We start from the raw sequence: 12,400 nt of genomic DNA, 5'->3' as shown, positions 1-12,400 counted from the left end.
TGACAGGGTTGCAAGAGATTGCTGGGCAACAGGGACCAGGAACCCAAAGAAGCAAGAAGTAAATCTCCCCCTTCCTAAAACATGGTTGCTCTGCTGTATTTCTATTAGGTTTTAATAAGATTACTATTTAAGGCCAAGCATTTAAAGCGTGTTTAAAGGTGAGTGGTGATCTTCTCACTGTATCAGTGAAGCACACAATGAGTACTAGATGAGCTCATTCAAAAAAGTTCCATTGCAAAACACCACTCCAGTAGCCCATCCCAGCAGGATAAATGAGATTTGTTTTCTCTTTCATTCAGCAAAGAATTGCCTGACTCCATTCAGATTCAACTTTTAACACTATAGATATCAGTTATTACTCCTCTGAGGGAAGTCATTCTCAGAAATCATGCATATGAGCAATCTCAGAAAAATCCCAGGGGATTTTGTTCCCTGCCCCTAGAAATAAAAAAATTCAAAGAACAAACTACAGGTGAGAATGATTCCAACAATAAATTGAAGGGAAGCATGTAATTACCTGCCACAAATTGAGAATAATACTGAAGATTCTGACCATGGATAAAATTTGCTGATGATAATATGAAAGGAAAATGCTTTGTTTTGTAACACCAGGAAACGCACAATATTGAAATCACACAGCACCATCATTAAAAATGGCTTCAGACTTGATGCTGCCTCAAATGCTTCAAATGGGGACCCACTAAGAGACTACACTGACATGTGGCACCAGAGACAGAAGAAACTTTGTCTTCACTGCATGATAGCCTTTTTGATAAGCAAAATCATTAGCACTATTAATTGACCAGAATGCTCAATTCAGGAAACTCAAACTCACCTACATGGCAAAAAACTTTCCACAGCTTTTCTCTGTGCCTGCTGGCAATCCACAGCCCACCGTGCAGTTGCAGCCTACCTGCAGTCAAATCTGATTGTGTACAGCTTCACACACTGTAACAGTTTCACAGTTAATGGTGACCCATCTGCTGCTAATGAGGGACATTCAGATCTGCAACACCACGGTATTTATCATGTTATTTATGCTAAATAAAGACAAGGCAGTCCACTGGTTTCGGAGGCAAAGCAATGCTTCATTTGAAGATTAAGAAGACAAAGGCATGGTTGAAGTAACTTGTTCTGAACATGTACTGATACCTTACTGGCTCCTCCTTCCTAATCACAGCAGCAGAAGAGATTTTTGTCAACACTGGAACTAGTGACAAAGCAGAAACTGCTGCAGAGGTACAAGCAGAACTGGCTGCCTGACAGTATGGAAATTTCACAGACCCAATAAAATACATAAATTCCTGCTTTTTAAGTGGTAAATCTTTATGTATCAGCAGAATGCAAAAAAATTATGCTGAGCTTATATGCATTGGTTCATTATTTTTTTCCTAAGGAAACTGATCTTATAAACAATATATCTGAATTTCATTTCTCCCCAGAATCATGTAACTTAAAAAGGCCACTCATGAAGATGGATACTTCTCTCATTTTGGATTCAATATAATATAAATTTATTTAATTCATAGAAAATCACAAGACCTCGCTCCGCTCACTTGAAAATGAAACTTCTATGAAGCAGCTTTGAGCAGGTAACACTAGATTGTTTCACAGGAGCTTTCATTCAAGAGACTTAGAACATATAGATCTCTGTACAGCCATTTTCAGTAGTAATAGCTTGAAGCAGTCGGCATCATTCTGAAAGCTATTGATGTCACAAGACTTGAGTGCACAAAGACTCTTCAAACCTTTGAAGCCTGTGCTATAGATATTAACTTGTCAAAAATCACCAAACCACTCATGAATCAGGAGCCCAACAGTAAGACCAAACTTTTTCCCTGGCGAGTTGATCAATATTTTTCTGTACATGACGAAAGCTAAGTATATTTTAGATAACTATTCATCCTGTTCTACAGTCAAATGTTCATACAGTTTGTACTACTAGGAAAGTGCTTATGTGAGCTCCTGTCTCACTATGGATTTCCATTTCATCATTAGAGGCCAATTAAAAATTTAGTGTCTATATGATGCTGATAACATCATTGTACTCTCAGGGAGTTCATTACACTAGGAGAACCACTGTAGCACTTGTTACTGCCATTCCCTTTTACCTTCTCTCTTCTGCACGGAATACTTCGGATCCGTGACAGTGAACATGAAGCCCCTGTGCCTCTACATTTGCAATGATGGGCAGATGTCTGTAACTGGGTCAGTCACACCTAACAGTTTTAAAAAGAACACTGTCCTTCAGCATCCAGGGAGCAGTAACTACACCAAATTTTTGACACTTGTTTTCAGTGCAACAGATGCATCATGCTCTAATTACCAGTCAAAGTATTTGCTCTTTATAATGTGTTACTTTTATTTATCTTACCTGCACTTACTGGACTTCTTTCTGCAGTACTCAGGAAGCCCTACTGAAAATCGTCAGTCCCATTTGATTCCCTTATTCTAAAAATAACATTGGTCTTGCAGTTCATCAGTGTTCTGTAGTCTTTGGGAATAGAGAAATGATACATGACCCATTCCTGGTCTTACATGGAGAATGACCCAATGTCATTTTAAGTTCTTCTCCATTTCAGGTTTCGTTTCTAAAATTACATCCTAAGATCCTACTTACGAAAGGAGGAAAATGACAAGGTTTCTGTTAGCAGAACTTTCCAACAACAGGTTTCATTCCACACTGGGCTGTAACGTGAAGAACATATACACACGCTCATACATATATATGCACAACATATGTCCATATACGTATTCTGTATTTACCACTGCATAAAATACTGCTCCTTCTGAGCACTGACAACTTTGAGTTGCAATCTCTGTAGCTTTCCAAGGCATTTTTCTCTTCATTCCTGGTGAAAATGGCTCTTTTATACCGTCACTGATTACCCCTCCTTCCTAGCTGACCTGGCAATATGCCTATTCTGCTTTTCAGGATATACATGCAGCCAGGGTCAGCCACCACGTAGGGTCCATCCCTCAGAGATCTCAGCATGGCCGGCCTGGTGATGACAACCCTGTAGTCCACTTCTTCAAGAACATTGTAAGTCTCCTCTCTTCTTGTTATGCACTAAAATGAACCATGTTCTTTAGGACCCACCACTAACCAAATACTCCCCAGTCATTAACCATTATTCTTAGCCTTGCGAATTGTGCCTTTAAGCTCATCAGGCCATTCAAATACAAAAATAATTTTTACCTGGAAACACAAACAATACTGAAAAGCTACAAACTCTCCCCAGCATACTCAAATTTCAACCACCATTACCATTATAACAGCTTCTCTATCTATCCTTGTGTCTTCAGCACTGGCTGTATTAAAGTGCCTTCTGTTTAAAAATAGGCAAAAATCCAGTGTTCTAGGCAAAGCCTAAGACAGCAGAGGAGCTTCTCAGTGCAATTACTTAGATAGCACTTAATCCTACTAACTCATAGATAATAATGCAAAAGGCTCGATGACTCCCGATTTATTTTTCCTGGGTTTTACAACTTTTTTGTGTTGGATTTTAGGTGTCACCACGTACGCCTCCCCCAATGCAAGCAAAGGTAAGCATTTTAAGGGGCTCATGCAATGTCCAAGGTCTTTTGTGGACTAATGTATACCAGTTTAGCTGCTAGCCTGATCAGTTTTCTTTCACGGTACTAAGTAAAAATCTGGAATTATTATTGGGAATATTTAAAGCAAGGGACTAGGACAGAAAAGCCGTGGTTCTCTTCCTCGTGCACTTCCGGACTTGTTACAAGACTAAAGTCATTCACAGGGATTTTATATTGTTTATACTGTGATTGCTTTGTGTAATAAATTAATAATAGGTAATGCTTTCAAACAAGCGTCACCCACCAGGAACTGTCCTTCTATTTACTAAGCTCAGCTGGGTTCTAAAGTACATAACACTGACAAACCATGGCTAGTGAAGTCAGTTCTTGTAATGATAATAAAGTTACCTTTTGTGTTTCATGGAATGACTGTACAGATTGCTGTTTTCACCTCTTGCCTCTTCATATGGCCAGTACTTCATTATTTTTACTGCATTTTCATCATCTTCTGTGTGTGGCACACCCAGATGGTATGTTCCATAGTGATCATCATGTCATTGTTTCTATTTCTTGCATGTGCAGGGAAGAGGATTATCCCTCACCAGATTTAGCTGGGTAGGTGACAAACATGCTTTCAATAACAGCCATTTTATTTACCAGGCCAAAGCATATCTTGCTACATTGCCTCAAGCTGCTGCAGCAACGTGATAATTTTGTTTTGTCTCAGTTTTGCTATTTTGCTTTTTCCTGTTCCACTTTCCTTCCTCCTCCCACAGCACTTTTAAGATGGTAGTTTTGTTGCTTGCTCTCACCCAGCAACTTGGCAGCCTTGCAGCGGTAATTTCTTTTGCTTTAGCACAAACGGAGCAAAATCCACTGCATGGCAAAGCTCTCCTCCCTTAAAGACTCCTGGAAGACTTATCTATCTGCTGCATTTTAATTTTCCTGGGAAGGACAAAAATGGGAGGGGAGGCTGGGATGAGATGGGCACTTATGCCACAGATGGAATTGCTTTTATACAGTAAAGTCTGCAAAACTAACACTGTCACTAATTCAAGTATTTTGTTCCACCTTTCCTTGCAACCCCTTTCAGTAAGAAGGGATCTGCCTGAACAGTTATTAGACAAGTTCTTCCCACAGTTATCTCACAACTAATTACATTCTACTTCTCTACCACAGGTTTGATTTTATATGGGACGGCCATGGAAAGTACCTGCATTTTAAGACAAAATATTAAAGCCTTCAAGCATTCCTTTCACTATCAGAAGAACACAAATTAGTTGAAGTGTCTGATACCTTAGAACTCATGAAATTGAAACATTTTAAGTTTTGTCATGCAGGTTAACCTTCTTTTTTGATTATTGTCTTTTACAGATCGGTGCTTCCCTCAGACTTGAGTATATTCAGATCATTTCCTAACAATTTCCTTCATCCTTGCTCATTACATTGAAGATTATTTTGTTCCAACACCTCTAGATTTATTTAATTATTACATTTCAGTGATCACAAAGAAAGATTACAATGTGCACAGGATAACTGGAATGCAATAATCTGCAATATATATGAAAATCTTTCTTTGCAGGGTGGTGAAGGACACAAGCCAGGATATGGAGGAAGCGGAAAATTCTATGAGCATAAGTCTGCTCACAAGGGACATAAGGGATCCTATCATGAGGGCCAGGGCACTCTTTCCAGAATCTTTAAACTGGTAAAGTACAATTGAACTTACTCTAAAGTACAAAAAATTGAGTCCAGGCCAAACCTCTCCAGAACCTGCCATGTTTGAAACCACCACATTTCCTTAAAGCTTCTGAAGGAACTAGATTTTCATGGATAAACCAGAAGGTTATTTCATGGCCTAGTAACTACTTACATGATAGGAAACAAAGGTAAAAGTACACAGTCAGTTACCATCAGGAAAGAAGGTAAGTCCACAAAGACCTGGGCCAGGATCTGCGTTGTTATTCAACTCACAAATAACCTGGAACACAGGTGAATGAGGTGACACAGCTTGCTGCTGCTGCTGCATTATTTAGAATAGTGAAAATGAAAGCAAACTGATAAGCTGCAGAACGGTAGTACAGGGCAGTGTTGGACACGTATTTGGTTGAGATGCAGTTTCAACTTGAACAATCCCTGGCTGTTCCCACCCCAGGTGGGAGAACTCCTGTAATATGTCATTACAGCGAGTTTCGGCACTGCATAGGCAAGTTAGAAAACTGTCATGCAAAAAATAAACATTTGGTCAGATTATCTTTAATCTGGTTCAGTTCACCGTTTTGAGTCATGGCACAGCACCACCAGCACAGCTAATATATCAAAACAGACCAGGGAATTCAGTCATTTCAGCCTGGATCATCTTTGCTATAAAACTGCTCTAGGGCTTTTCTCAGTTGCAGATACATGAATTAGCACAAGTTTGAGGGTTTTTTTAGTTTGATGTTTTCTTATTACTTGCAAAAATAGCCAGGTTTCAGCTCTTTCTCTTTTCTACAGTTTTTTCCTGTATTTGCATCCAAGCTTTCCATACAACACTCATGCTGATATAATCACATTAACAATTTAGCCTAACAAATATTACAGAATAGAATTATTACATTTCAATTCTCTCAGATGTGAGACTCTCACAACTCGTACTAAAGGTCTGGAGGTTTTGGTTTTGGTGTTTGGTTTTTTTTTTTATCAATCAAGTATACACACAGTTCATGGGTACCCTTAAAAAAAATGAAAACTTCCAAGATGTCCAATCAAGTAAGTTGCCTTCATCAGGAAGGCCTGAATAAGAACATGCACCTGCAAATAATTCATGAGAGGCTGCCCAGCCCCGTATGAGAGATTTAGTAAAAGTAAATTAATCCTAAGTGAAAAGATGCAAAACCCAATCATCTCTTTGAAGTGAAAATCCCAGCAATATTTAGCAATATACCAGAGGCCACTGCAAGCCATTTTCATTAAATAATATTCAAAATTTTGTCCTACTGCAGATTCATGGGTTTTTTTAATTTATAGCTCCAAATATACAGTAGCTTGCAATTAACTTAACTCTGTTATTCCCTCCACAGGGAGGCTCTGGGTCCCGACCTGGATCCCGGTCTGGTTCACCAGTTGCTAGGCGCTGAAGCTCTAAGATGCCATCCAAGGATCATGTACTCTGCTTCATAATGTAACTGCCTTAAAATTAATAACAACTGCAACAATTACCTAGATAGATGCAATCCATTACTTAATGCCAATTAGGTTCTGCATGCAGTAGATGATACAAACTTCTATTGGCAATCCCTGACCAACAGTTGAATGAAAGGAACACAAAGAGTAGCTTTACTAGATGTTTTCCTTATTTTATGTGAAGTAACAAGATCTCTGACTTTACTCATTCTTCTTCAGGATGCCCTAACTGTATGCTGGACTTCATTATTTCTTCCAAGCACCTAATTTGAGCTCAAATCTTCTGGTTTTGTTTTAGTGAACATCAGAATTACAAATAAAGAGTTAATGTCTTGAATACTGAGCACTGCTGTTAATGAATTTCTGAGACACTGCTGTTAAAAACAAAAATCCACCATGTGCAGAAGTTGTAAGGACTGTTTATCCAAATACTTTTTTTTGATTTGGTTTTTTTTTGTTTTAATCTTCCTTCTCTCACTCACAGAATAATCTATTTTCATAACAGGAATAGGCAGTCATGGAAAGGTTTACCAAACATTGGGAGTTCAAGGTATGTGAAGTGTGGGAGGGGGCAGATGTTGCAGAATCAATATGATGCGGAGCAATAGTAATAAAGAAATTCTTTCCATACCATGAATTGCTCATCGCATCCAAACCATTAGAATTAAGAGCAGATGAGGGAGAGAAAGAGGATTTAAAATTTGAGTTAGACTAATGTTAAGAAACAAGGGATATTCCCAGAGAAGAAACATCTAAGATCGCACAAGTGACCACTGGACGTTGCTGGTGCTTCAGACAAACTCTGCTGTAACAGCATAAACTTTGCAGCACAATAAATAAATAAATATATAAACAAGTAAGTCTAATTTCTGAAAGAGAGCCCTTCAGTACTGGTATCTCAGATAGTCCTGCACATCTCACGTTAGAATTTCATATCTTTCTCAGCAGTGTCATGTTTGATCGGCTCATCTTTTGCCTGTGAACATCTGTATGCCTGTTAAGGGCAGTGCACCAAAGCAAACTGATAGTAAACTACTGTGAACATTTAACTGTTGTACTGTAGTTGCCTTATAGAAATAAATTATAGCGGAGTTAGATTTAGATATTACTTGTTCACAAGTTACTAAAATGAATGTGTGGCAATGGTATTTCCAACCACACTTAGGGAAATAAAAGGCTCTTCTGAATTGCACTGTTTTATTACTTAAATTTAACCATTTCTTCAAGCTGTCATCTAAGTGTCTGATTAATTATTTTATTTTTTTAGTTTTAGCCTATGCATTGTAGACTACAGTTAATGCTTCCCAGGTTGAAACTGCATTCCTAATAAGTGCCCAATAAAAGTTACCTATGAATATGTACGTTAATTACATTTCACATCTAAATCTATTGTAGGTTTAAATCAGTGTCCATTAATATGAAGCAATGGAAGACAAGAGTATAGAAAATACATAGAGACTAAAGAAAACAAAGCCACCAAAATTATTAAGCATACACAGACTTATTACATCTTCTATTACATACATTGGTTGCTATGTGTATTTTTCTATTGTAGCTTCATCCAGATGTATACTCTACAACGTAATAGTTGATTTAATTTGAATACGTATTGTTCTTATAGGAACACAGCTTTTAAAAATATTCATTATTGAAATAAAGTAATCAACTTGAAATGAAACTTGGACCAGTTTTGTCTTTTATAACAGAGAAGATGATATATATACATGAAGTTCTGTGGTGTTTGGGGTTTTTCCCCTCAATTTATGAAGTTCTGTGTTTAAGGGTTTTTTTCTTCTCAATTTATGAATGATTTTCAGATACTAGAAAATAACACTTTGGGACCCACGACCCAGTTGCCTGCACACAGGCTTCTAGTGACATTACTGGTGACTTAGCATGGCCCACAAGACTGACAACTGACACAGGATTTATGGGAGGCCAGTGTCTGTGGAGTGGCTGCTAAACACCAAGCAAGGCATAAAATGCCTATGTATAGGCAATGAAATCGCAATCCCACCCTTCATAAACAAGTATAGCATGAAGTATCTTATTCATGTAGGGTATGTAAAAATCAAGTTGTTTTTTAAAGCAGCCATCAAAATTAGGAAAGAATATTTATGATTAAAAAATTGAGAAATATCTCTTTCTAAATACTGCACTGTAGAAGTACAAAACTTATCCAAAGCTTTTCCTTTTCATCATTCTGCTTTCCCTCAGTCATGTTTTTCCAGAGGCTGGAATTGTCTTTTTAGGATTTACTTCCTACAGAAGAAAAGGTATGATACTTTAAAGCATGATTTTACCAACGCAAGTGTCTTGAAAGAGATGAAAACTTAGACTGAAATTTATTCTTATAATTACTCACCAGTAGTTTCACTGAAAAGCTGCTGAAAAGCAGCAGTTGAAATGACTACTGGATTTATAAGCAAAGAATCTTTCCTGAATATACACCCATTACTGGAAGTATGTCATTTGTTGTACTGAAGGAATGGACATAAACCAAAAGAAATGCTTGAGCAGACACAAGCTAAAAAGCCTGAGGCTAGAGTAAGCCTACTACTGCATCAAACCAGAAAGAACAGAGGCATTCCTAAGCACTATTCACTTACCCACTATACAACATGACTCTTCAAACACACCTTAGAACAAGAGGTCTTTCTGCTTCCTAACGAAGTGCATCTACTTCAACACTGCTTTTGAAAACATCAACATATTGGTTACAGTGTGTGTATTTGTACTGAGCCACCAACAGATTAACACTGCTTTGAAAAACTCCGACTCAATCTTACCAAGTTTGAAATCTCTACGTCAGGACACTTAAGAGTGAATTACTGATGTTCATGGGGTACAAGGATGCAGGGAAGCAAATCAAACACCGTGTTACAAAAAAGTTTTTAAAAGGTCTCTTTACTGTAACTGATAGGATGCCCAAGTGCTGGAGGAGTATCAAACTGAACACAAGAAACATGTCAGCTGACTCCAAAACTCATGCTGCTTATTTAATACTTCCAAGATCTAAACCACACACTTGTTGCCTCCAATCAAGACATAACACTTCAAGAAATGACCATTTGAAAACAGCATCTTTTTACTCATGAGATCTGCTTTTAGCACATAGTCAGCCACTACCAGTTTTTACTTGCTGGCAGAACAATTGCAGCTAGAGCAGACTGAATGCTTTCAAGCATTCAGGAATCCCATTCCCATTATGAAGGATAGATTTGAATCTGGATGTGACCAGCTGGAAATCATCTTTTGTCAACCTCTTGAAAGTGTCATCTCCTATGCAGCAAATCAACTCCAACAAACTTTGCTGCGCATTTATACAGTATTTTCTAAAAGAACAGGGAAAAGCTTTTATACATGGTCCATACACCACAACACATTTACTGTATTATTACAGATAAACAGGACGCTATGCCATGGGGCCAGTATGCCTTCAGACAACTGTAAAATATTGCAAAATTTAAAACATTCAATTCTTAAACAGCTAAAACACTAATAGGCTGTCTGGAACGAAAGGCACTGCTGGAAGAATTTCACATACATTTTTTACATATAATGTTGAGACACACACTCCTGGTAAACGGAGTTTTTAGAATTTTGCAGAATCCAGAATCAAATGCTAAAAAAAAAAACACGAAACAGAATTTGGAAAAATGTAATATTATTTATCATGGTTTTGAATTAAATATTCCACATAACAAAAGTGTTATTTTCATGTCACCAACTATATTACTTATATACATATGCCAAAAAGTTAACAAAAGAATTAAGAGATGCCCTATCAAAACCAACAGTGATTTCTTGCTTCAGCAATCTGAAATAACTGGTTTGTATCATAGACAAAGTATAGACAATATTTACAGGAAAGGGCTTTTTGGATCTGAGAGCAATTATCTTTCCAAAGGTAAATTAAAATCCAGCTCTGCATTATAGTACAACAAATCCACCACTGATCTAGAAGTACTTGCGGCAAACTGAAAACATGAACTTCCTGCAACTGGGATTAGTATTTACAAAATATACTGATCAGCCACACAGAGGCTCATATAACTTTAAATATATATATACATATACAAGCACACATATATATATCTATATATATGTAACATATAAATAAAATTCAAAAGAACAAGGTAAAAATAAGAAAAGAGCTTCTGTCTTTGGAATGTCTAAAAGATGACTATGTTTTTACTCCAGTGTTTCTTCGTTATGAATATACTTAACAAGTGGCACCTTTCAAAGCATGACTTAAGTCAACTAGGTAGGTTTGCTGAAACAATGACTTCAATGACAACAAACAAAAGTAAGATATTTCTAAATTTCACAAAGAAAATAATGAGGAATTTACAGATTTGAAATGATAACTGTTTACGGCACCAGGGAATATTGTACAACATAGGTGACCTAGTGTGCATCTAACTTTCTCACTGCTAACACAAAATCGTATGTTTACTTCTCAGACTTAGTATATGGCTGTGTTTCCCACAGATTCTGAGATATGTACCTGCTGATCCATTACAGCAAACATAAAAGAAGAGGCTTTCATTGGAACCTCTTCTTGTTTGGATTCTCTTTAAATAAGTATTGCTGAGTTTAAAACCTCAGACTTTTAACGTAAATACTAACAACTAACTGCCTCTGTGGTTGGAATGGAAATGAACATGCTCCCTTCTCAAGAGTTTAACTCAAGAAAAGCCATAAAGTTCATGGCATTTTATTTTCTTCAACAAATTCTCAAAATGTACTAAAAAAAAAAAAAAAAGCTTAAACCAGAAGTACAGCGTTTTCCTGTGCCTTGTAAAAAAACCAAACCACAAACCGCCCTATTTTATACTGCATGCATTTACTCTGTAACACTTTGTCTCAACCTCATTTCTTCAAGCACATTAAAAAAGAAAGCTGACCAACAGTTTCATGGTTTTCCCATAAAGTTGTTCTTCACCTCCTTTGAAAAAGGGAATAATTCTATTCTGATATAAAGTTCCAGTTTATTTTTCAAATAGATATACTGGCTGTGAATTAGAAGATGAAACTGTATACAGTATTACCTGAGTTCATTGATTCACAGACAACTTAGCACAGATTAAATGTTTTCCCAACATTCATCTACAAGCTTAAAAAAAGAATGATTCTTTTAGGTATTTCTTGTAAATAATAAAAAAAACCCCTAATATATTATTCTATTGTTAACATTTTCAATGTTTGAAGCTTTAACTGTAAAATCCACCTTTTACTTTTCTGAAAACTTGTTCCAAGAAATTCGAATCCCAGAAATGTTTTTAGCTTTCAAATTTTAAGGTGTCATCGAAAAACATTGCCTATACTCTGCCATTCATTTGAAGATTCTGGTACCACTTCTTCTAAATTCAGAGCACGACTAATATCTTCTCCTTCTTGTTCTTGATGACTAGCAGGCTCTTGTACAGGACCTACCAAAATACAAGATGAAAAGACAAGTCAGTTTGATTCGGTGTATAGTATGAGAAAAATACAAATACAGCACTTGGGAATAAAGGAATCATGCTGGGAAAGGTGTTACACAACTACTTCCAATTCTGTAAATTCATTAGATGCTCTCTGAAAAACAATTTTAAAAAGGCTACTATAATTGATTGTTTTCCCTGTAATAGCATCTGAACTTTGTATTTCTGTACTACAGAGCTCCACATATAAAACAACGGACCATAAGCAG

At 36.9% G+C, this 12,400-nt stretch overlaps 2 protein-coding genes across 16 annotated transcripts in view; one reads left to right on the top strand and one right to left on the bottom strand.

Moving 5' to 3' along the window:
• Positions 1–8,380, top strand: part of MBP (myelin basic protein) — a 111,069-nt gene extending 102,689 nt beyond the window's left edge. For 2 of the 3 annotated variants that reach the window (XM_030485896.1, XM_030485904.1), the window contains exons 5-8: positions 2,936–3,043; positions 3,511–3,546; positions 5,120–5,245; positions 6,600–8,380. In XM_030485896.1, coding sequence (XP_030341756.1) covers positions 2,936–3,043; positions 3,511–3,546; positions 5,120–5,245; positions 6,600–6,656 — 327 coding nt within the window. In that variant the 3' untranslated portion in view covers positions 6,657–8,380. Of the gene's footprint in view, positions 1–2,935; positions 3,044–3,510; positions 3,547–4,119; positions 4,153–5,119; positions 5,246–6,599 lie in introns of all 3 variants that reach the window. The other variant, XM_030485914.1, reaches the window with a different exon arrangement.
• Positions 8,381–10,352: 1,972 nt separating this feature from the next.
• ZNF236 (zinc finger protein 236) overlaps positions 10,353–12,400 on the bottom strand; it is a 78,420-nt gene continuing 76,372 nt past the window's right edge. For all 13 annotated transcript variants that reach the window (XM_030482229.1, XM_030482160.1, XM_030482221.1 and 10 more), the window contains one exon: positions 10,353–12,137. In XM_030482229.1, coding sequence (XP_030338089.1) covers positions 12,010–12,137 — 128 coding nt within the window. In that variant the 3' untranslated portion in view covers positions 10,353–12,009. The remainder of the gene's footprint in view (positions 12,138–12,400) is intronic.

The sequence above is a fragment of the Strigops habroptila genome, chromosome 1 (assembly GCF_004027225.2).
Source record: "Strigops habroptila isolate Jane chromosome 1, bStrHab1.2.pri, whole genome shotgun sequence".
NCBI classification, from domain to species: Eukaryota; Metazoa; Chordata; class Aves; order Psittaciformes; family Psittacidae; genus Strigops; species Strigops habroptila.
The sequence above is the reverse complement of the archived record's forward strand: the minus strand, read 5'-3'. Positions and strand labels throughout refer to the sequence as shown.